Here is a 25,326-nt window from a genome sequence, read left to right as displayed (position 1 = left end):
GTTTCTTTAAAATCTTTTGGCCAAATAGGCCTAGGTAAGGAGGATTGTTACTTTTGGAAGCAAGTAGTAAGGATTGTTATGCATGCTGCATGAGTTTCTTGGTTACTTCATTTATTTTTATATTTGGTTACTTCACAATTTTAAATCATATTTTTGCAGATGATTATCCATGGTCGCTTTCGTTTGTGGATGACTATCAATGTTTGCTTTTGTTCAACCATTAATCACTTTATTCTTTTAAACGATTCAAAAGTATGCATGTGTTTAACTATTCTTTTTTGAATATACTATTGTACAGTATTTTGATACACCTCGATTTTGTAAATATTTTAAACATTTTGATACATAATCAGGTATCAACATTACTACTTTTCATTGTTAATAATTAAAATTTTGGACCAGTCCGTGAAGTCATTTGCAGCCAATTGTTGTACCAACACCTTGAAGGTAACTGAAACTAATTATTACATTCTCGAGCTTTTAATATGTTCCTTATTATTCTAGCCATTTTTATCTGTTATTATTTTTCGTGTAGGTTACAAACAACTATTTATCTTCATTGGAACCCGGTTCTTCGGCAAATATTATCAAATTCAGGAGTTTTACATTAGCATATATTTTGTTTTCGTACATGTCAAAATTATTCAGTATTATATCTTATGTTTTATTTGAGGGAAAATGCAGTCACATTTTCTTATTGAAACATGTTATGAGCGTTAATTAGGCTTTACTGTGTCAATTAGTTGCTTGACAAACAATTCTGATGTTAATATTTTAACAGTGATTGATCAATTGATTCTGCTTTAATTTCTTGGCAGTTGCTTCTTCTTTGATTTTTCAGCATCAAAAGTACCTGTTTGTTTTAAAAAAAATAACGGATTTCACAGTTGTAAAGGCGGGTGGCAAGACAACTGAAAATATCAACAGATGAAAAAGATCCTGATGTTCTTCGGTGAGGACTCCAACTATCAGGACATGAACAAATATAGATTTCACAGTTATTAGGAACACCAACAGATGAGGAAGATCTTGATGTTCTTCGATGAGGACTTCAGCTTTTTATGGCCATCCATTACCTGATTGCGGATATAAAATTGTATTGTTTAAATTGTAAGAAAAATATAGTTGTTTAAAATTTTAATAAAAACGGGTGTTTAAAATTTTAATTTCTAAAAAACCAGAGGAGAGGAGTGACACTCAACTTTTTGATTTGATCCTCCAAATTTGCAAAATATGGAAATACAAGTACTTGCAATTTTTGTATATTAATTGTATGAAACTTACTATTCGATTAAAGACAGTTAAGCGTTTGTTGTTGTGGTACCATCCGCCGTATCTTTTCAAACTTCTATGTTGCATTTTGTATAATAATCGCCGCATTCATAATTTTTTTCTTGACAATGTCTTTTGTATGAAACTACCACCTTTTTACTGATTATGAATTGTGTTTCTGATCCCCAAATTATATACCTATATATCAAAAAAATATAAACTTGACTATGTTTGAGTAGTTTAATTTCACCCTTCAAGCTTTCTTTCCATAAGTGTATTTCAGGATTTGCTGTCAATTTTGCCAATTGTTTACTATTAACTCCGTCTATAAATAACACTTGGCTTATTCTTTGTGTGTGTTTCTTTTATTGTTTTACTTTTTATATTTGACATATATAGATTGTGTAGAAACATAATATACATGCAAACTTAATTTCGTCAACCTAATTTGTTAAAATAGATTTTGACTATAATTTCTTTATTTTCATGGAAAATATGTGTATTCAATATATAAGTGTCACACTGAATAGACATGGGACTCAAGTGTCCCCACTTCTTAGGTATCCTTAGAGCACAGGCCCAACTCCTGCGTTGGAAAATGTGAAATGGAACTGTCCAGCCAATTTAGCGTTGCAGCAAAAGCTGAAAAACTGGTTAGGCCCCCAACTCCTGCACTTCTGTTTCTTTATTATATTTTATTATTTTTCTTAATGTTTTGCTAACATGAATTCTAGAAGAATGTGCTGAAAAAGTGATTTAATATTATTAAGTGGACCCATAATAATTGAATGTCAAGTTCACTGTTGGAGCAATTCAGTCCAAGTCCACATTTTGCTTAGTTGACTCACTTTTCTGACACAAAACATTAAAAATTAAAAAATGGGCTCTTCCATTACTGATGCTCTTAGAGCATGGGCAACACAGTCCCAGCTCTTTCCTCCGGCCACTCAAAATGGCAAAAGAATATGAAATGGGACTCTCTTTACATTGTATTGTGTTAAAGTGAAATGGGCGGTCCCTATTTGGTGGGACTGTCCCATTTGATTACTTTTTTTTAATCTGTATTGACCCACACCACTTGCATACATAGTCTGCTTTTTTGTTTTTTTTTTGTGTTTAGCTTTACTTTCTAACTTAACATTAATATTTCTAACGTATATATTTCTAACGTATATATTTCTAACGTATATATTTCTAACGGTAATTTTTTTTATAAATACTCAATTCTCATACCTTATTCATCATCTCCACATTCTTAAAAAATATATTTTTCCTAGCAAAAGATGAATCCAAATAATTTCAACAATCCTCCACCTTCAAACTCTCAAAATTCAAATCCTCAATTTCCATTTTCATATTCATATCCAAATTCCTATTTTCCAAACCCACAAAATTATAATTCGAATTCTCAAAATTCGAATTCTCAATACCAATTTCCATATTCACAGATTTCTCAAATTCCATTTTCATGTCCTCAAAATTCTCCGTACCAATTTCCATTTCCTCCATTTTCAAATTCACAATTTGAAACTCAACAAACACCCACTGATAGTCAAAATTCTCCACGTTCGCAAGTGCCGGCTTTTAGTAACCCAAATTTTATTAATCTAAATGATGATTGTGAAGAAACTGAAGATGTTCGAGAAATTACTGGTCAGTGGAAGTGGGTTGAAGATAACCTATTAATAAGTGCATGGTTGAATGTGTCAATTGATCCATTGGTCGGTACTGATCAAAAAGCTGAAGCATTTTTGGAACGAATTCATCAATATTATGAAGAAGATAATCCTGGTGTTATCAAGAGAGGAGTCATAGCTATGAAAAAAAGGTGGAGCCGGATAAACGACGGTGCTAAAAAATTTGGAGCATGTTATGAAAAGGCAATGAAGCTAGTGGGCAGCGGTTCAAACTTGAAAACTATATCTGATAAAGCTCATGAACTTCATTTAACTACATATAGCAAGAAGTCTAATTTTGATAGACACTGGTTTGAGCTTCGTAGTCAGCCCAAGTGGAGAACTCCTTCAACTACTGAAAGTTCAAAACGAACTAAATTAAGCCATTCTGGAAATTACTCATCATCGGGAAATAACGATACACCAACAAATGAAAATGTTGTTGAATCTCCGGTTCGTCCTCAAGGTACAAAAGCGGCTAAAAGGAGGGGAAAAGGGAAGGCAAGAACAGTAGAAGCAGATGGAGAGTATGAAGAATTACGAGGTAATGCATGTAGAAAGTTGAACCTGATGCAAGAATTGAATCAGAGTAGACAACTAGAACTTGAGACTCGACAGAAGGAGATTGAGGCGAAGCGAAGCAAAGTGAGATGGATTTACAAGTCATTTGGGCTGATACTACCAAAATGACTGATGCTCAGCGGAGGGCTCATTCAAAAATGCTTGAGAAGATTTTAGCAAGAAATTAGCGTTTGTCTTCATTCGTTTGTAATCTAGTCGTTGAAAGCTAGTATCTGTCTTTATTTATTTGTTTAATATTTTTAAAATTAAAACATTAAATTAAATTAAGTTTAAATAAAAATATATTATTAAAATAATTTTACTAATAAATTAATTTTAAAATTTAAGTTAAATTCATTATATTAAATATATATTATAATAATAATATAATGGGTCCTACAGAATATGAGAAGCGGGCTTGTAGCATTGGATGAATGGGGTCACTTTTTTTAAAAAACCATTTGGGTGTGAGGTGCCAATAATGTGTAAGTGGGAAGGGGGAAGTGACACCGCCGCCGGACATGCTCTTAAATTAACTTCTTTGGGAGTAGAATGCAAGGTAATTTAAAGTAAAATTAAAAGTAATAAAAATGAAATGCATACGACTACCAGACGTCACCTATAAATAAGAATTTCTGCAGCATGATGTGTTCTCAACCGACACTTGGGAAAATCACAAGGTATTATTCTATTTAGCTTAGTTTTAACTTGCAAACTTGTGTGTGTATAAGGTGTTTGATATGATGTCAATTTGTGCATAATGCATGTTGTTATATTTGTTATATTTTGTTGTCGATTAGAACTGCAGTACAGATCTATTGCTTGTTCCTCTAATGTATGTGTGTGAGAGAGAGAGAGAGATAATTTGAGAGGGAGAGTGAGATAATTTGAGAGGGAGAGAGAGATAATTTGAGAGTGAGAGTGAGAGAGAGAGGGAGAGAGAGATAATTTGAGAGGGAGAGGGAGGGGGGAGAGAGAGAGATGAGAGAGAGACATAATTTGAGAGGGAGAGTGAGAGAGAGATAGAGAGAGAGGGAGAGGGAGAGAGACAAAATCCAATAATGACACTAGAAGGGAATAATTAACCGAATTCGAGATTATGGAAATTTTATTTCTTCAAGGTTAATATCATTAAATTTTAAACAATTTTAGGTCAAACAAGATCATGACGCGGAATTCTAAATCGTCGTTCTAGATCTAGTCAAAATAAAAAATGGTGAATTGTATAGGTGATTACAGATTAGTAGTGTGACATGTTTGAGTAAAGGGATGATTTATATTAAAATTAACGTAGATAGGCATTTTTGAGATGTGCAAATTTCAAGAGTTTTATGCTTAGTAGATTAGAAATGCAGGGGGAAGGGTATATTCTAATGCCAGCGTATAAGATTAGTCACAGTGTATGTTTTGTTTTGTTTTCTCATTCAAACATGGCAGCTAAAATAAAATATTTTCATATTATTTTCTAATATGTAGGAGAAGACTTGAAGTTGACTTAAAGATGAACTAGTAAAGTTCAGCTTAAACTCTACTAATCATCCCAGCAAATTCTGCTAATAAGTCCATGGATACCTCAAATAATCAAACCAGCCTTTATCCTTCAAACCAAGTAGTTTTAATCTGGGCTCTGCCCATACTCACTATACTCTCCATACTTGCCGTCATCATCCGTACTGGTTCCATTAAGAAGCATTGTCCTTCCAAATATACCACTAGTAATCTCCAATCAGCTGCCCCTAATTGTTATCCCTCTTCTTCTTCAGCTCCGCCTAAGTGGGACGTGTTCTTGAGCTTTTACGGAAAGGACACTCGCAACAACTTTACCTCACATCTGTACTCTGCTTTGGATCAAGAAGGAATTCTTACTTTTAGAGATGATCCTGCTCTTGACAAGGGACAAGAAATTTCTTCTGCACTACTTGAAGCAATTAAACAATCGAAGATTTTCATCGTTGTTCTCTCGGAGAACTATGCTCGTTCGACATGGTGCCTTAATGAGCTCGTACAGATCCTTAAATGCAAGACAACAGAAATTCAGGTGATTCCTGTATTTTACTATGTTGATCCATCAGATGTTCGACACCAGAAAGGGAGTTTCATGGAAGCTCTTGATGGCCATAAAAAGCGTCATTCCGTTGATATGATCGAGAAGTGGACATCAGCTCTTTCTGAAATTGCTGCACTATCAGGACACCATCTCAAGAAAGAAGCAAACAAGTACGTCCCTTTATTTTAATTTTAAAAATTGTTATTTTTTTTGTCAACATGTTATATAATCTATGTATCTATCTACTTCAGAAATTTTATAGATAATAAGGATTTGATTATTTCATTAGGTAAATAGATAATAAGCATTTTACTAGAGACTAAGAAACCGAAGCGCCATACTGGATTTTGTTTTCTGATTTTAAGAAAAGAATCTGATAGACTTAAAATTCTGTGAATAAAAAACAGGAATGAATCCGACACCATTCAAGATATTGTGAGGAATGTGGCAACAAGGGCCTCTACAAAAGTATCACACCAGGAAAAGTATCTGTTCGGGATAGATTCTGCTGTTGAACAGATATATAAAAAACTAAGCATGGATCGTAATGATGTACGTGTCCTTGGTATTTGTGGTATGGGAGGAATTGGGAAAACTACAATTGCCAAAGCTTTCTACGACAAGTATTCTCACAAATTTGATGTTAGCTGCTTTAATGAAAATGTTAGACATTATTCACAAGGCGGTAGTTCTTTACTCCCGTTACTCAAGCAACTCTTGATCGACCTCCTTACAAAGAATGATTGTAAGGTTTTTGATGTTGAAAGTAGAATAAGCAAATTGAAGCAAATTCTTTATTCTAAGAAAGCTCTCGTCATTCTGGATGATTTGGACCAATCAAACTATTCAGAATTGCTAGCAAGCCTTGGTGACTTGTTCTTGGCCGGAAGTAGAGTTATCATTACAACAAGAGATACAAACTTGCTTAGTAAAATTGAAGCGGATACATCAAAAGTAGATATGTACATGGTGAAGACACTGGGCACGATTGATTCATTAAAGCTCTTTAGCTATCATGCTTTCCGTAGACCAGTGCCACCGGAAAATTTCAAGGAGCTCTCCCTGAGCTTTGTAACTTATGCTGGGGGTCTTCCATTAGCTCTCAAGGTTTTGGGTTCGTCTTTACTCGGCAGGACTTGTGAGTTTTGGAAAGCTAAACTTAAGAAAGTTAAAGAAATCCCAGAAAAAGATATACATGAAATCCTTAGATTGAGCTACGATGAATTAGAAGATGAGACAGAGAAGACAATCTTCCTTGATATTGCATTCTTTTTTGTTGGAAAGGACAAAGATGAGGCTGTTCAGATATTCAAATCTTGTGATTTCCATCCGGATGTTGGCATACAAATTCTAGTGGAAAGATGTCTAATGACCATTGATAGAGAGAATAAGTTCCAGATGCATAATCTTATTCAAGACATGGGAAGAAAACTTGGAAGGCGTACACGCTTGATTTTGGGAGGAAATGTATGGGATGATTTTCAAAATCTGGAGGTAATCAAAATGCAAACTCTGTTATGTTTAGTCTTAATTATCACGTGACATAACACTTAGCAATAACATTTTGATTTTATGTTACAGATTTAGCCTTAATTTCTTAATTTTTATATTGTCTTACTTATTTTTTTTCTCCATTGACAAAATCAGGAAAAAAGTGATATTGAAGGTCTCATCTTAGATTTCAGGACTTCGACATATGGACAAGCAACTGCCGAAAGAATGCCCAAATTGAGGCTTCTTCAAATAATAGGTGAACCTGATATTAAAGGAAATTTTAAAAATTTATTTCCTCATTTAAGGTGCATTAGATGGCACTCTTGTCTGTGGACGCATATACCTTCTACATTTTGTCCACCTAAACTTGTCTCCTTTGATATGCCTTCAAGCAAATTCAAGACTTTGTGGAAGGGGCCGAAGGTACTTTCTCTCCTAATATATTTCTATTTCTATTTCATTTATTTGTAATTTTTTTAGTTGTTTTAGTTAATTATTTTTTCTATTTAGAAGAAAGATTCTAATTAAAGATTTTATTAAAAAAAATAGAAAAAGAAATTCAAATATCTAAAAATTTGTTTTTCAAACACTTTATCATGGAAAACAATTTAACCCAATTTGTATATTTAAAATTTGAAAAGGAAATTAATTGAAAAATTTGTATGGTAAATGTATTGATAATACTTATATATTTTGAATATTTGTTGCTAACTTAATTGTTTGAACAGCCCATGATGAATTATTTGACTTGTTTGAATCTGGGGGAATGCCGTGGTTTAAAACGATTACCTGAGTCGTTGGGTAATATGAAGGCCTTGAAGAAGATTAATGCAAGTCATACTGCAATTGAGAAACTTCCCGATTCAATTACTCAATTAAAGGGGTTGATTATATTGAATTTAAACGGATGCAAGAAGTTAAGAAAGTTGCCTCAAGATATTGGGAATATGGAAGGCTTGGTGAAATTTATTGCACGTGAATCTGCAATTGAACAACTGCCAGATTCGTTTGGGGGACTAGTCAATTTGGTTCATCTGTATTTGTCCCGTTGCAAAAAGCTTAGAAATCTTCCAAATAGTATATGTAAGCTCAAGTTGCTTAAACAACTATATCTAGGTGGCTGTTCAAACCTGGAGCAATTGCCTGAGCAGTTGGGGAAGATGCAATGTTTAGAATACCTGTCTGCAGCTGACACAGCAATTGAACAAGTGCCAGATTCTATTGGACTGCTTGGTAGGTTAAAAAAGTTGTTTTTTACAGATTGCAAGAAGCTTAAATTTGTGCCTGAAAGTGTCTGGAATCTTACCTCAATTAAAGATTTAACTCTTCACCCAGGGGAGACGGGTAAAATTAGTTTACCTGCTTCAGTAAAAGATATGAACAAGTTATGGAGTCTGGACCTGAGGTGTAATGTAAGATTATTCCTGCCTATGATTCTATGTTTCTCTTCTTTGGAAAGCTTAACTCTTATTGATGAGGGACAGATTCTCTCTTCTGCAAAACCATTCAGCCTTTCTAAGCTTATAAACCTACGATATCTTATATTGCATAACTGTACAAGTCTTGGGTCCTCCCTTCCGGAACTTCCTTTGAATCTAGAAGAGTTGATCATATATAATCACACTTCACTAGAACAACTACCTGATTTATCGAGCTTAGGAAAGTTGCGACACTTGAAAATAAAGGGATGCATCAACCTTCAATCAATCTCGTTACTCCCTTCTCATCTTCGCGTGCTTTCCGTCGAAGAATGTACAAGCCTACAAGATGTACCGGATTTGTCAATGTTGAAGGAAGTGGTAGAATTGAGTTTTACCCGGTGCAACAATTTGAAACCAATAAGTTTTGAACCAAGTTCCCTTCAGGTTTGTTGTTGTTGGTCTCACAATGACACAGAATCACACTTCTATATATTAACATTTTGATTTTATGTTACAGGTTGGACGATTTGAAGCTCATCTACCAAACACGGAGGGACAGATTCTCTCTTTGGCAAAACCATTCAGCCTTTCTAAGCTTTTCACCCTACGATCTCTTACGTTGAATAACTGTACAAGTCTTGGGTCCTCCCTTCCGGAACTTCCTTTAAATCTCGAAAAGTTGAATATATATAATCAGACTTCACTAGAACAACTACCTGATTTATCGTGCTTAACAAAGTTGCGAGACTTGGATATAACCGGATGCATCAACCTTCAATCAATCTCGTTACTTCCTTCTCATCTTGAATCACTTTCAGTTGAAGAATGCCCAAGCCTACGAGATGTACCAGATCTGTCAATGTTGAAGAAATTGGAACGATTGAGTTTTACCGGGTGCAACAATCTGAAATCAAGAAGTTTGGAACAGAGTTTCCTTCAGGTTTGCTGCTGTTGGTCTCACAATGACACACAATCACACTTCAATATACTTACAGTTTGATTTTGTGTTACAGGTTGGACTGTTTGGAGCTGGATTACCAAACAGGGAGCTAGCAGAATGGTTCAACTATAAAAGCAGTGGGCATACAGTCTCTTTTCTTGTCCCGCCAAACTTCTCAGGTCTTGCACTCTGGGTTGTGTATACATTCAAACCCAGCAAACAGAAACAGAAGTGGGATAAATGCATGAGAGCTGTTATTAGGAATGACACGCAGGGCATAACGGAGAATTGTACCATCTTTGTACATAGTGTAGCCGGTGAAGCACAGTCAAGGATACAACGCATACACAATCTCACAATGAAAAGTGGAGACACAATTAAGGTTTCTATTCCAAGCCTACTGTATTCTGATTATAAACTTAAAGTTGCAGTTGGAGAAGCGAAGGTCACGATGTGTGGGGTTCATGTAATACCAGTAAAGAATTGCTAGCAAAGAATTGTACTTTACTTTAGTAAGTGTACTCTGCAATTAAAGAATTGCTCTGTTTTCTTTTCTTTACGGAAGCAATTAACAATCTCGCCTCTCTAAATAGCACTTGGTTGATTATTATTTGGTGGGTTTTAATCCCTAACAATCATGTGTTAAATAAACTTTATCTAACACAATCTTTATTTCAAGGGCCCGGATTGATTTTTTTTTTTTTTTACCTTCCTCTATAAATATCCGCGGAAAGGACTTTTTCCTTTCCTTGTACATAATGTAGCCGGGAAAGCACAGTCGAGGGTAGAATGTATGACAGGAGACAAGCTCTCAATGAAAAGTGGAGACAGAATTAATGTTTCTTTTTCAAGCTCACTATATAACGATGGCAAGGAAGTTGCTAATGGAGAAGTGAAGGTCAAGATGTGCGGGGTTCATGTTCTTTAAAATAGACCCTCAACTTTTCAGTGTAGCTGAATATATTATTTATGACAATATTTTATGCAAAATGTATAAGTTCAAGAGTAAGCTATTCATTAATCTGTTCATTTCTTTTGTGCTTTCGGGGTAATTGTAGATTTATATATCATCGTTTCCTCGTTCTTTTAATCCCTTTTCAATACTGATAAAATGCTTCTATACAACCTTCTGATCAATTATGCTAAGTGTTTGATGAATTTCTCCAGAGAAAACTTCAAAGATTAGTTGTTTGAAAATTAATACTTCATAAAACACACCAAGCGGTAAACTTCTATGTTGAATTTTGTGTAATTATCATTGTATATATGGTTTGCCAAATTTTGTTAGTTTTCTCTTTCAACTTGGCTATTTGTTTTATTCATTTAAAAAACATAGACTTGTACTCAACTGAACTCTTTTCTGGTTTTCTTACAAATTATGGTCAATAGGATTAGTTTTATATTTATGTCAGTTTCAGTAAACTGGTCAATATCAGTATATATATTCTCAAATATGCCACACTTAATGGAACGTTGATGAGTAAAACTTGTAAAAATCTGCCCATGCTCACCACCATTCTTCAGTTTTTGAGTATTTTTCTTCTATGGTTACCACAAGTAATCAGATAACTGATCATATCCGGGATGTCTTCTTAGGCTTATATGTATTGAAGAAGTTCCAGCTGAAGTAAAGGTGTTAACCTTATTATATATAATTGCCATGGCGCTACAAGTATCCGGACTAAGGTAATGCCTTTAGTTTCTTTTCTCGTGTATCATATATGCTAATTTATCTGTTTTATGTGAAACACGTTAGTTAGAACTTGACGCACAGTATTTTTATGATACCATGTAACTATAGTATATGCATTCAAGCCAAAAAATTATTAATGATGTTAGACATATGATAATATATCTCATCAAAAAAAGTTGTTTGGGCAGTTGATTTCATAGTCATCCTATATAAATTTATAGGCGTCTGGGGATCTGGATGCTTTAACAATTGGTTGGCATCTCACAAAACTAGATTGTTAAAGATATGAATAAAAATATGAACAAGTCGTGGATAAATTTAATTTTACCTTTGGCGCCTCTCATCTCATCATATGTTGTGCTTTAAGCTCAATGTCATGGTCTCATCCCCCGTATCAGATTGTTCCTCTTTCTAGTTAACTATGTAATTTTCAACAGTTTCTCTAAATCTTTTGGCCAAATTACTTTGTTTCTGATATTCGAGCTCATCTGAGTGACAGATACAATTAATTTGAGTAGCTTGGAATTTTTGTACATTAAAAACTTAAAACCCTGTATAAGAGGTGGTTGATGTTTTTCTAAGAACTAGCACGGAAAGCTCTCATGCTTAATACTTTCATAATTTAAAACAAGGCCTATCTCGGATTAGTTATATATATTCTGAGAGAATTCATATTGGGAGATCGTTAGAACTGGTTTTACTGAACTTTTTCTTCTTATAGCATCTTGCTTTTGTTTAGTTTACTGTAGTATGCACACCATGAACACGCCCCAGTTAGTTTTTTCATATGTACATTGAAATTAATATTCAAAGAACGTAGACTTAAATGTACACTAAACTAACTTTGTTGAAGTTTAATAGTGTTCAATAATATTTTTGACAAGTTGATTGGGTAATGATCCGGCATGATTTAGTCTCATTTTACAATTATAATTAGGTTGCTTTGTCATTTTTGTATTCTTATTCTTTCAATATAACTATCTGATGTTAATGTGATGTCTATATTGCGTATAACGCTGGCCTTGAGCAGAGCCTATATGTATGTATTTTGTCATTTGTGCATAAACCTTAATGACTGCAGTTATAAAATGTTATACAAGTTGACTCTAAAATCAAATAAACGAGTTAACATCATTTTTTATTAAATCATAGGCACCTCCATGAAGTTTGGTTATAATTTACTGAATGCCAACGTTATAAGTTAGCTAGTGCAGTTCTAAAATGTGGTAGAAGTTGAGTTTATAATTACAAGAACTAGTAAATTTCAGTTCATACTCGCCTTCATCGGAGCAAATTCTGTTAAGAAGCATTAACCTTTGTCCATGGAAATCAAAAAACAAGTAGTTACAAATTGAAGTAGTAAAAAAATCTTTTAACAGTTTTATTTTGTGATACAGGTAGGACAATCCCGCCCTCTTTTTCAATCTTTTTAACAGTTTTATTTTGGCTAAATTACTTTGTTTCTGATATTCGAGCTCATCTGAGTGACAGATACAATTAATTTTGAGTAGCTTGGAATTTTTGTACATTAAAAACTTGAACGGTTACCTCCTGAGGGAATTAGAAGAGTTGAACTTGTTGGGTTGTAAGAAACTTAGAAGGTTACCTGAGCACATTAGGAATATAGAATCCTTGAGTATATTTGATGCAAATTGTTTTAGAATTGAAGAATCACCTGAATCACTCGGAGACTTGTTTAATTTGGTTGAGCTGAATCTGAAGATGCAAAAACCTTAAATCTCATGCACGTAGCATGCAGAAGTTGAAATTGGTTGAATATGCGATGCTGTCGCGGGCTGAAGCCTCTCCCCCATAAACTGGGAAGGGCAATGTTTAGAAGAGTTTTAATGCATCGTCTACAGAAATCGAAGAATTACTAGATTTTATTGCACTACTGAGTGGGTTTTGAATTGTTGGATGTGTGAATCTTGCATAATAATTTTATCTTCATTATGTTGTAATTAATCAGTTTGATGTACAATATAAAGTTGAAATGTACTAATCTGTGTACTTAAGTCCTTGAGTAACGTAGGACTTCCATTTTCTCTCATGCTAACCCAATGAGCAGCTAAATATAGGACTTCCATTTTTTCTCTTGCTAACTCAATGAGCTGCTAAATATTGCAGGTAGTTAAATAAGGGTCCTGTTCCATGTCCAACGTCGGATCTATATTTTAAGGGTCAAGATTTAAAGGTTTTTTTCCTTTTTGCGGATAGGATATTTTGCTTTCGGCAGAAAATATCCGCGGAAAGCAAAATATCTCATCCGCGGAAAATATATGTCAGAAAGAAAAAAGAAAAAAAATCTTAACCCTTAAAATAATGATTCTTATTTAATACTCGATTGTCGGGATCAGCTCCCATTAAACAAAAATCAAACAACGGTTTAAAATATTTCCTTGCCATAAATCAAACTTATTGCCTTGCGAGATTTATGACAATTTTACTTGCCATAAATCTTGATAGTGCATTGGAAAGGACAAAAATGAGGCTGTTCAGATATTCAAATCTTGTGATTTCCATCCGGATGTTGGTATACCTGTTCTAGTGGACAGATGTCTAATGACCATTGGTACAGATAATAAGTTCCGAATGTATAATCTTATTCAAGACATGGGAAGAAAACTTGGAAGGCAGACACGCTTGATTTTGCGAGGAAATGTATGGGATGATTTGCAAAATCTAGAGGTAATCAAAATGCAAACTCTGTTATGTTTAGTCTTAACTATCACATCACATAACACTTCGCAATAAAATGCAATGAGTTGTGTTAATGAACTTATCTTGGTTTCTTAAGATCTCCTTTTTTGTGCGCAATGCCTTTGTTCTCGATTAATCACATGATCTTGTGTCCAAAACCTTAATTAAGTCCAATAGTCCATCCTTTTATAACTTTGGTTTATAATTTCTTACACGATAGTTTCCAAAAATCTCATGTGAGATTTATTATCTATGTGATCGTGACAAATGTGATTTTCCTAAGAAAAAACTTAATTAAGTGTTACATGTTAGATTATGACAAAAAAGTGTTACATGTTTGATTTAACAATGTCTAAATTGAATGATTGACGGAAATGTGTGTGTCATAATCGCTCAAACAAATAAGAAAAAGATTTGGGTCGTTTAGCGTTTATTTCTTAACTTTTATATAGTCTTACTTAAGTTTTTTTTTCTCCATTGACAAAATCAGGAAAAAAGTGATATTGAAGGTCTCATTTTAGATTTCAGGACTTCCGGATATGGACAAGCAAGTGCTGAAAGAATGCCCAAACTGAGGCTTCTTCAAATAATAGGTGAACCCGATATTAAAGGAAATTTTAAAAATTTATTTCCTAATTTGAGGTGCATTACATGGCATTCTTGTCTGTGGACGCATATACCTTCTACATTTTGTCCACCTAAGCTGGTCTTCTTTGATATGCCTTCAAGTAAATTCAAGATTTTGTGGAAGGGGTCAACGGTACATTCCCTCCTAATATATTTCTATTTTCATTTATTATTTGTAATTTTTTAGTTGTTTTAGTTAATTATTTTTTCTATTTAGAAGAAAGATTCTAATTAAATATTTTATTAAAAAATAGAAAAAGAAATTCAAATATCTAAAAATATGTTTTCTCGAACACTTTATCATGAAAAACAATTTAACCCAATTTGTATGTTAAAAAAATGAAAAGAAATGATATTGAAAAACTTGTTTCGTAAATGTATTGATAATACTAATATATTTTGAATATTTGTTGCTAACTTAATTGTTTGAACAGCCCATGATGAATTATCTGACTTGTTTGGATCTGAGGAACTGCCGTAATTTAAAACGATTACCTGAGTCGTTGGGTGATATGAAGGCCTTGAAGAAGATTGATGCAAGTTGGACTGTAATTGAGAAACTGCCAGATTCAATTACTAAATTAAAGGGGTTGATTACATTGGATTTAAACAGATGCAAGAAGCTAAGAAAGTTACCTCAAGATATTGGGAATATGGAAGGCTTAGAGTATTTTGATGCAGGTGATTCTGCAATTGAACAACTGCCAGTTTCGTTTGGGGGCCTCGTCAATTTGGTTCATCTGTATTTGTCCGATTGCAAAAAGCTTAGAAATCTTCCAAATAGTATATGTAAGCTCAAGTTGCTGAAACTACTACATCTGGGTGGCTGTTCAAACCTGGAGCAATTGCCTGAGCAACTGGGGAAGATGCAATGTTTAGAAAGGCTGAATGCAGCTTACACAGCAATTGAACAAGTGCCAGATTCTATTGGACTGCTGGGTAGTTTAAAATGGTTGGATTTTAGAGATTGCAAGAATCTTAAATTTGTGCCTATAAGTATTTGGAATCTTACCTCAGTTGAATATTTAAGTCTTCACCCAGGGGAGAAGTGTAAAATTAGTTTACATGCTTCAGTAAAAGATATGAACAAGTTATGGAGTCTGGACCTGAGTTGTAATGTAAGATTATTCCTGCCTATGATTCTATGTTTCTCTTCTTTGAAAAGTTTAACTCTTACTGATGAGGGACCGATTCTGTCTTCGGCAAAACCATTCAGCCTTTCTAAGCTTTTCAACCTATTCCATCTTGCATTGAAGAACTATACAAGGCTTGGGTCCTCCCTTCCGGAACTTCCTTTGAATCTAGAAGTGTTGGACATATATAATCACACTTCACTAGAACAACTTCCTGATTTAAAGACATGTAGCAAACATTATATCTGGCCTACTAGCTGTTAAGTACAGAAGTGAGCCAACCATGCCCCTATAACTTGAAATATCCACAGACTTTTAAGTAGTGTTTAATTCAAGCTTAGTTGCAGTGGCCATGGGAGTTTTTGCAGATGTGCAATCCATTAGATCAAACTTCTTTAAAAGATCATAAATGTATTTAGTTTGACTAATGAATATTCCATAACTAACTTGCTTAACTTGCAAACCAAGAAAGTAAGTTAGTTCTCCCATCATGCTCATTTCATACTTACTTTGCATCAATTTGGCAAACTTTTTGCAAAGTTTTTCATCTGTAGAGCCAAAAATAATGTCATTTACATAAATTTGAACAAGTATACTAGAACTATTAACATTTCTAAAGAATAAAGTTTTATCTACAATACCTCTTGTAAAGTTATTTTCCAAGAGAAACCTTGATAAAGTGTCATACCAGGCTCTAGGTGCTTGCTTCAGTCCATAGAGTGCTTTCAAAAGATAGTAAACATAATCTGGGAAATTTGGATCTTCAAAACCAGGAGGCTGACTGACATAGACTTCCTCCTCCAAATCTCCATTTAGAAATGCACTCTTGACATCCATTTGATAGACCTTGAAATTGGCATGGGCTACATAGGCTAAGAAAATTCTGATGGCTTCAAGTCTTGCAACAGGAGCAAAGGTTTCATCAAAATTTATTCCTTCTTGTTGACAATAGCCCTTAGCAATCAATCTAGCTTTGATCCTGACTACTATGCCATTTTCATCCATCTTGTTTCTGAATACCCATTTGGTGTCTATAGGTTTCTTTCCCTTAGGCTTGGGTACTAGCTTCCATACCTTATTCCTTTCAAATTGGTTTAGCTCCTCCTGTATAGCTAAAATCCAATCAGGATCTAACAAAGCTTCTTCTACCTTCTTTGGTTCTTCCTTAGAAAGAAAGCTACTGTATAGACATTCTTCTTGAGTTGCTCTCCTTGTTTGAACTCTAGAAGATACATCACCAATGATAAGCTCAAAGGGGTGATCCTTTGTCCATTTCCTTTGTTGAGTTAGATTAGCTCTAGATGAAGAGCCCTCATTGTTGTCTTGATGTGTGATTGAGTTTTGATTGTTAGAAACTCCCCCTGAGTTTGTGAATCTATGATTTGAAAGAGAGGGATTTTCTGAAATTGATCTATTCTGACTTTCAGCTCTTCTTGATAACCCAACGGATGGTGAATTTTGAGTACCGACGGATGAGGCTGATTGTCTCTCGACAGATGATGCAGGTTATCTATCGACGGATGAGGCATTTTGTAACTCGACGGATGTTGAGTTAACAGCTTCATTGGTAGTAGATTTTTCTGCATTATCCTTTGAAACTGTCTCTTGATCACTTTATCATCACTGTCATCACTAACCATCTTCACATTGTCAAATTTAAGGCTCTCATGGTAATCTCCATCTTGTAGTCCTTCAATCTTTTTATCATCAAACACAACATGTATTGATTCCACAACAATGTTGATTCTTAGATTGTAGACTCTATATGCTTTACCAACAGCATATCCAACGAAAATTCCTTCATCTACTTTAGCATCAAACTTCCCATTCTGATCAGTTTGATTTCTCAAGATATAACATTTGCAGCCAAAGACATGAAGAAAATTTAGAGTTGGCTTCTTGTTCTTGAACAGTTGATAGGGAGTCATGCATTTTGCTTGATTAACCAGAGAAATATTCTGAGTGTAGCATGCAGTATTTACAGCTTCAGCCCAGAAATATGTTGGTAACTTTGACTCTTCAAGCATTGTCCTTGCATCTTCAATAAGTGATATATTCTTTCTTTCCACCACTCCATTTTGTTGTGGGGTTCTTGCTGCTGAAAACTCCTGCATAATCCCATTTTCTTCAGAGAATGCTTTCATAGTAAAATTCTTGAACTCAGTTCCATTGTCACTCCCGATTCTTCTAACTTTGAAATCAGGATGATTATTGACTTGCTTTATGTGATTGATAATGATTTCACTAGCCTCATCTTTAGACTTTAGGAAATATGTCCAAGGTAACTTTGAGAATTCATCTACAATCACTAGGCAAAATCTTTTCATTGAGATTGACAATATATTGACTGGTCCAAACAAGTCCATGTGTAGCAGTTGCAAAGGTTCTTCAATTGATGAATCAAGCTTCTTTCTGAATGATGCTTTGATCTGCTTTCCCTTTTGGCAGGCATCACACAATCCATCCTTAGAAAACTCCACTTGAGGAATACCTTTAACCAGTTCTTTCTTTACAAGTTCATTCATGGTCTTGAAGTATAGATGGGATAGCTTCTTGTTCCATAACCAACTTTCATCCTGACTTGCCTTGCTGAGAAGACAGGTAACAGATTCTGCATTTGATGAGTTGAAGTCAGCTAGGTACACATTTCCTTTTCTCACTCCAGTGAGAACCACTTTGTTGCTTCTTTTGTTTGTCACAACACAGGCTTTAGAATTGAAGGTTACTGAATTTCCTTTGTCACACAGCTGGCTGATGCTTAACAAATTGTGCTTAAGACCATCCACTAATGCAACCTCCTCAATGATGACATTTTCTTTTGAAATCAAGCCATATCCCACAGTATAACCCTTTCTGTCATCTCCAAAAGTAATACTTGGGCCAGCTCTCTCCTTGAACTCTGTGAGCAGAGTAGAATCACCAGTCATGTATCTTGAACAGCCACTATCCAAGTACCATAGATTCTTTCTATTTTCCTGCACACATCAAAATCAAATCAAGTTGATTTTGGTACCCAAGTTTCCTTGGGACCTGCCTTGTTAGCTTTCTTTTTCTGTTTCTTAGGTTTGATCTCATTTGACTTGGGAATATCAGATTCATCCTTAGTCATTTGAGTTGGACCTTTGAAACCATTTATTACACCAGAATTATCATGCACATTTTGGTTAACAGGGAATGACATGCTATTAGTAAACATGTTATTCCAGTAAGGCATGCTAAATGACATTTGTGGCATACTAAATGCAGCATAATAAGAATTAGGTGGAAATGGCATATTAGCAAATTGTGCATTCATATTCTGTACAGACATAGCATTCATAGGCATAGAATTCATAGGCATAGAAGGCATGGCATTCATGTTGGGAAAATAAGGTGGCACAGATATGGAAGTAGGCATGGCAGATTTACAATTAACAGACAGGTGATTTAAACTACCACACTTGACACAGATTATTTTGGGAGCATATTTATCAGGTGTGTAGTTCTTATGCTTGTTAATTCCTACTTTACCATTTCTATTATTTTTCCTTTTAGCATCTGTTTTAACCTCAATTTTCTCCAGTCTATCATTCAACTGCTTGACTGTCATATGACCAACATTAAACTTTTTCTCCTTCTTCACTTGACTGGTTTCTCCTGGAACAAAATTCTTGGAAACTGATCCATATTTAACATTTAACTTGGCAAGTTTGGCTTTGCTCACAGGTTTGCTCACAATCGACGGATGAGGATTTATGTCAATCGACGGATAACCGTTTTTGTTATCCGACGGATGACCCTCATCATCCGTCGAGTCTACATATGTCAGCAATCCCTCAACCAAATTGGATTCTAGTTTCTCTTTGCTTCTCTTCCAGGCTTCATCACAGAAAGACTCAATTCCTTGAACTTTGGTGATTTGTGCATGGACATCTCTAGATGATTTCCATGCCTTAATCACTTCTTGTTCACGATCAAGCTGCTTCTTCAAAATTTCTTCTTTCTTCAAGGACTCAGTTAATTCCTCCTTGGCAATCTTACACTTAATTCTTAATTTTTCAAATTCAATGAACTGAGACTCTAACACATTATTTCTCTCACTTAAAAACAAATTGTTTTCTTTAAGCATAGCATTTTCTTTAGTGAGTGACTTAAGTGTAACACGCAAATGATATAATTCAGTAGACATGTCATTTATTGCATCATTACACACAGCTTTAGATAAATGTGCTAGGTTTGTTGTAATTACCTGATTACTTGAAGAACATGTTTCTGTCTCATCAGATTTGGCCATTAGGGCTAGATTGACATAGCTGACATCCTCATCTTCATCTAAACCATCAGCTGCCCAGTCATTCTCTTGAGTGATGAAAGCCCTTTCCTTTTGTTTGAGAAACTCAAAATACTTCTGTTTATAATCCACAGGCTCAAACTTTTTCTTGATGGAATCAGACTTTCTACACTCACTTGCAAAATGCCCTGCTAAGCCACATTTAAAACATTTGAATTTTGATTTATCCACCATATTTTTATTTGGCTTAGCTGCTCCAAAGATCTTCTTGAACTTGAGCTTGGAAAATCTTCTAGAAAGGAATGCTAGGTGTTCATCAATGTCATCCATATCATCTTGGCTCAAAGAATCTTCATTTTCTGCTACCAGCCCCTTGCCCTTGTTTTCACAGACCTTTGAAGTTGACTCAACAGCTTCCATCTTCATCTCCTTCTCTTTCTCCCACTCAGCAACTAGTGCAATGGAACCTCCTTTCTTTCTCCCTTTCTCCATTCTTTCATCTTGCTCTATTTCAAGCTCATAAGTCTTTAGAATACCATACAGTCTCTCTAATGTAAACTCCTTGTATTCTTGAGAATTTCTTAAGGAGACTGTCATTGGTTTCCATTCTTTTGGAAGGGATCTCAGAAATTTGAGGTTTGAATCCTTGGTTTGATAGACTCTTCCATGCAGCTTTAGAGCATTTAGTAGCTTTTAAAATCTACTAAAAATATCAGTGAGAGTTTCACCTTCTTCAAAGTGGAAATGCTCATATTGCTGAATTAGTAACTGCATCTTGTTTTCTCTAACTTGTTCAGTGCCATCACAGATAATCTGTATTGTATCCCAAACTTTCTTGGCTGTTTTACAGTTGATGATATTATCAAACATATCACCATCAACTCCATTAAACAGAATAATCATGGCCTTCTTGTCCTTTCCTACTTGTTCAATGTCAGGATCTGACCATTCATGCCTTGGCTTGGGAAATGATCCTTCATTTCCAGTTGCAGCTCTCATTGGTACCTTCATTTCCAGTTGCAGCTGATCCACATAGGCCTCATCCTGAGAAAGTAGATGAAGATGCATTTTTACCTTCCAGGGATGGTAATTATCTTTATCTAGGAAAGGGATCTTGACTCCAACATCCTTCTTGTTCATCTTGCTGTTTGTTGTGATCTTAAAACTCTTTATCCTTCAAGAGCTTGCTCTGATACCAATTGTTAGTCCCAAACAATGCAACAAGAATTATAGAAGGGGGTTGAATGGAATTCTTGAAACCTTTTTTCTCAATTAAAAATTGTTCTACCTTAATTATATAAAAGTGTTTGATTAGCACAATGCGGAATAAAAAGTTAATAAAATCAAAACACAAGTAATTAAAAACACAGGTTTTTAAAAACTTTCTGGTGGATTTGAATGTATCCACCAGAGATATATATTATATCAAGAGAACTCTGTGTAGCAACAAAAGCTCACAGCTACTTACAAATAAGAACAACTAAAATAACAGAGAAATGCTAAGGATGTAGCTTACAAATGTTTCTTTGAGAAATATTTTCCTAGTCTTCTTGTTGTTTAATTTGCTATTGCTTGGTTTATATATCATCAAGATTATAAAGTAATAAGACAAAATAATAAAACAAAACCTATCAAGTCTAATACTCTGCTGCTTCATTACTCTATTCCAGCATCTTTGACTATCTTCATCGTAGCATGGAAATGGTAATGCTTCTTTGTTCTCAAAAACCCAGTTGAATAGGCTTCCACATTCCTTTTGCATACACTCGACGCATGTGACTGTGTTGTCACTATCAACGGATATTTGAATTGATTATCCGTTGAGTACACGATCATCCGTCGAGTTGTCTTGTTGATCATCCGTCGAGTAGCTTTGTTGATCATCCGTCGAGTAGCTATTTGGCACTTGACTTCATTTCATTTATGCAGAATTACAAGACATCACTTATGTACAATTAATCAACCTATTTTGCATATCTAATTAAAGTCAACATGACTTATATGCTACTACAGAATATATACAAAGGTGTATACAGGAATGTGCTACATGACTTATTATTACATAAGCTACTCACTCGATGGATAATGAATTGTCATCTGTCGGGACTATAATTTATCATCCGTCGGGACTATACTGAGTTATCCGTCGGGACTATCCTGAGTTATCCGTCGGGACTATATTCCTTATCCGTCGAGTGCTACATTTTCACTAAGTTAAATCTACTTAGGTGTTTTGTTAAGGAAACCATCAAGTTCATAACATATCCACAACAATCTCCCCCAATTTATGTCTACTAGAATTGAAGGCATAAATTAAGAGACACTTGATGATAACAAAACACCCTAAAAATACAACTTTAAAAGAAAGTAGATAAAACTGTAAAGTGCTTCAAATGACAAAATGTACAAAGTTTTGCTCACAGTCATTTTCAAGGTGCTCCTCTAGCCTGAGCAAAATAATCTATTTTCTTGAAGATCTGGATCTCTTTCCAAGCTTTTGGTTGTTTTCTTCTATCTGATTTTGGAGTTGTCTGTGGAATTCCAGTTCATCAGATTCTGAGAGATTTAGCATTTCTTGCATTTCCAAAAGAGTCTCATTGCTAGAGATGCTCAATTGGTCTTCTGATCTGAAAAATCTTCTAACTCCTTTGTCATCCATGAACTCCATCAGCCAGTAGGGCCTTAGATGCACTCTACTCCCTGTATAAGGAATATATAGAGTCTTTGGGAGTGCATCTTTGACTCTAATACTCCTCAATTCTTCAATCTTCTTAAGAACAAGTCTCCTGGCTGTAACATTGAATCCAAAGTTCTTCTTGAATGATGAATAAACCTTAATCAGCACAGATTGGCTTTCTGGAAGGATCATGTGAAGTGGCCATTGTATCTCTTTTCCTCCCTAGTACTTGAACACTAACATTTCAGGTAGATTCCTGTAAGCATCAATCCCTCTAACTTCTTCCAGTTCATCTAGATAGAGGTTTAGATCTGAGAATTCCTTGATGTCACAGATGTACATGTAATCTCCTTTGTTGACTTTTGATTGAGCTTTGATTAGAGACTTGGATTTGAGAGGTGACATATTCACTTTCTTGACTGCCCTTGACTTTGTTCTCTTTGGCTTGGCAAGGATTGGCAAATGGAAGTCAGGAATTGGTAGACTTTCCCAGTCTATTGGTTCATCCTTTGGAACAATAGGTTCATCATGAATGTTCCTGTAAGGGTCCACCACCTTGATGTCTTTAAATACCACTGAGGGTTTTGATGCTTGAGTTGTAGTTGGAGTGGATTCCTTGGGAAATTGATCCTCCAATACAAATTTCAACAAAGTTCAACTTTCTTTTGGTTTTGTTGGCCAATTCCTTGTATCTTTGAGACTTCTTCTGTTGTTGTTCACTTTGCTTCCTTAGATCTTGAGATTCAGTGATTTCAGATGGTTTGGCAGAAATCTGCTTTTGACAGAATCATCCTTTCTCTCAATATTAAAAATTCATATTTAATTACGTGTTTCATAAACACAAGAATCTCATGATTGTGTTCATAATATTATTGTTAAGGCAAGAAACGATTCCTATTCTAGATTTTCTAGAGCACGCCTTATATTGATTTAAGTTCACCTAAATCTATCATCGTATGGTAAACATAGGCATATATCTCATATATAAAATTAAATAAACAAGTAAATGTAAAGTGCAATAAAGTAAATGTGTTTGGTTATGGCCCCATCCTATGTGATCTTTATCAAGCTCCTGATAAAGTTCAAGGTCAATCTAATATGGTGATGGAAATAAATACAACTAGTTATTACATAAGTCTTCTTCTTTGTTTAGACTTCTTGTATGCCTCGTCTTCTTCTTTGTATCACCTCCATTGGATAGCCTTCTTGAGTCTTCAATTACATTACATAGATTGAAAGTAAAACTAATCTAATGAACTTACAAGAATAACTCGAGTTACATTCGAGATTTATGATTACAAAGATTGACGACATGCAAGTCGTATTTAAAACCAAAACCAAAACCATTACACTAAGGTCGAAAGGCCATAACCATCCACCATGTTCATACAACACATAAAAGCATGTTAAAACACATAATCTGATCTTAACATATCATATTATCCATGATCTAATCATAAAAAAAATATGACAAAAATCAGAATCAAATCAGAAAAACAAGAATCACTGTTTACGGGCAGTAAACGACGTCAAACGCCTTATAGACGAGTCGTTGATAGCTTTAGCTATCTGTTTTGTTCAGACGCTCGTTTACCTATGGAATAGGGTATTCGTTTGCGTAAATCGGACACCAGACCCAGATTTCAGCAAATCTGCAGCAGCCAATTCAGAATCCGTATCTAATATGATTCTCATAATTAGAACAAACATTAATCATGTATATATCAGTATATATACAGATTACATAATCATCTTATGATTATACAACTCACATGAATATCATATATTCAAAACCATACATATATAAGCATATTATATCAACATCAAATTATGGCGAATCACGTACATGCTCATATATCGAAAACAGTTAAACACATAAACGAATTAAAAACTTTTCGCAAGTAGCTCTGATGCCATTGAAGGGTTTTTAGCACATAAACGCAGAGAAAACGTAAACTTAAATCTTAAAAAAAACCAAAACCCTCCGCAGGATCCATGCGAAAAATAATATTTAATTCGTAGTTCAGTATGTTTACCTTAAGAAGCTTTACATTAATGGAAAGATGGAGGTCTTTAATAGCGATCCAAGAACCACGAGCGAAGATCCTTAGCAACTGCTCCTCAAGTGTGAAGCACTCCACCGATATCCACCAAGAAAACGATGTAATGAAGGAGGAGGAGATGGAGAGAATTAGAGTTTTGTAAATCTTTTTGGTTGAGGCAAAAAATAGGGTCTATAATAGTATATTTATAGGCAAAATTTTCAGCTGAAAATTTTCCCATAAAATATTATTATTATTAACCCTTTATTATTCTCACTAATAATTAAAACACCTTTTAATTATTAATCCTTTTTCTAAACACTTTAGAAATAATTCTCTCACTTGATTTAATTTCCAAAAATTAAATTCTTAATTAATAATATTAAGAACTTTTTCTTAATTAATTTATAATCAATTAAATCTTATTTAATCAATTATTAAATTTACCAATTAATTATTTATTTCATAAATAAATAATTATCAGCCATTATTAATTAATTTCTCCACCATTAAATCATTCTCTTTTATGGTGTGACCCTGTAGGTTCAATATTAAGCTGGTAGTAGAAATAAATAATAATAAAACTATTTTATCATTATTTATATAAATTATCTAATTCATTAAATATGATTAATTAATTAATCATATTTATTCTACATCGTGAGGGATACTTCTCAGCATATCGCGACTATCCGGATAATACGAATTCACTACTTAGAATACCAAGAACCTATTCAGTGAGTAGTTACCGTACAATTAATTCCTTCTATCCT

General features: G+C 34.4%; 3 protein-coding genes across 6 annotated transcripts in view; all 3 read left to right on the top strand.

Annotated features, from left to right (window-relative positions):
* The first annotated feature begins 1,877 nt into the window (after positions 1 to 1,877).
* On the top strand, positions 1,878 to 3,638 carry LOC141720095 (glutathione S-transferase T3-like). The gene is made up of 2 exons (XM_074522451.1): positions 1,878 to 1,925; positions 2,721 to 3,638. The coding sequence occupies exons 1-2, from the start codon at positions 1,878 to 1,880 to the stop codon at positions 3,636 to 3,638; spliced, it is 966 nt and encodes a 321-aa protein (XP_074378552.1).
* Positions 3,639 to 4,085: 447 nt separating this feature from the next.
* Positions 4,086 to 25,326, top strand: part of LOC141721665 (TMV resistance protein N-like) — a 64,024-nt gene continuing 42,783 nt past the window's right edge. The window contains exons 1-7 of one of the 4 annotated variants that reach the window (XM_074524681.1): positions 4,086 to 4,189; positions 4,986 to 5,726; positions 5,964 to 7,050; positions 7,204 to 7,473; positions 7,779 to 8,915; positions 8,989 to 9,411; positions 9,485 to 9,966. In XM_074524681.1, the coding sequence (XP_074380782.1) occupies positions 5,074 to 5,726; positions 5,964 to 7,050; positions 7,204 to 7,473; positions 7,779 to 8,915; positions 8,989 to 9,411; positions 9,485 to 9,901 (3,987 nt within the window). In that variant the 5' untranslated portion in view covers positions 4,086 to 4,189; positions 4,986 to 5,073 and the 3' untranslated portion in view covers positions 9,902 to 9,966. Of the gene's footprint in view, positions 4,190 to 4,826; positions 5,727 to 5,963; positions 7,051 to 7,203; positions 7,474 to 7,778; positions 8,916 to 8,988; positions 9,412 to 9,484; positions 9,967 to 25,326 lie in introns of those variants that run through there. The other 3 variants (XM_074524680.1, XM_074524682.1, XM_074524683.1) reach the window with 3 other exon arrangements.
* Positions 13,650 to 15,828, top strand: LOC141716823 (uncharacterized). Its single transcript, XM_074519001.1, has 3 exons — positions 13,650 to 13,792; positions 14,295 to 14,564; positions 14,866 to 15,828. Exons 1-3 carry the CDS (start codon positions 13,667 to 13,669, stop codon positions 15,826 to 15,828), a joined length of 1,359 nt encoding a protein of 452 aa, XP_074375102.1. The 5' UTR covers positions 13,650 to 13,666.

The sequence above is a fragment of the Apium graveolens genome, chromosome 4 (genome assembly GCF_009905375.1).
Source record: "Apium graveolens cultivar Ventura chromosome 4, ASM990537v1, whole genome shotgun sequence".
NCBI classification, from domain to species: domain Eukaryota; kingdom Viridiplantae; phylum Streptophyta; class Magnoliopsida; order Apiales; family Apiaceae; genus Apium; species Apium graveolens.
Note: the sequence above shows the minus strand (reverse complement) of the source record. Positions and strands in the feature narration are given on the sequence as shown.

Excerpts from the sequence above, each read along its gene's own strand:
- LOC141720095 (XM_074522451.1), top strand. The coding sequence starts at position 1,878 with ATGGAACTGTCCAGCCAATTTAGCGTTGCAGCAAAAGCTGAAAAACTG. Across the intron at positions 1,926-2,720 it reads CAGCAAAAGCTGAAAAACTG|ATTTCTCAAATTCCATTTTC; the intron begins GTTAGGCCCCCA and ends CCATATTCACAG.
- LOC141716823 (XM_074519001.1), top strand. The coding sequence starts at position 13,667 with ATGACCATTGGTACAGATAATAAGTTCCGAATGTATAATCTTATTCAA. Across the intron at positions 13,793-14,294 it reads ATGATTTGCAAAATCTAGAG|GAAAAAAGTGATATTGAAGG; the intron begins GTAATCAAAATG and ends TGACAAAATCAG. Across the intron at positions 14,565-14,865 it reads TTTTGTGGAAGGGGTCAACG|CCCATGATGAATTATCTGAC; the intron begins GTACATTCCCTC and ends TTGTTTGAACAG.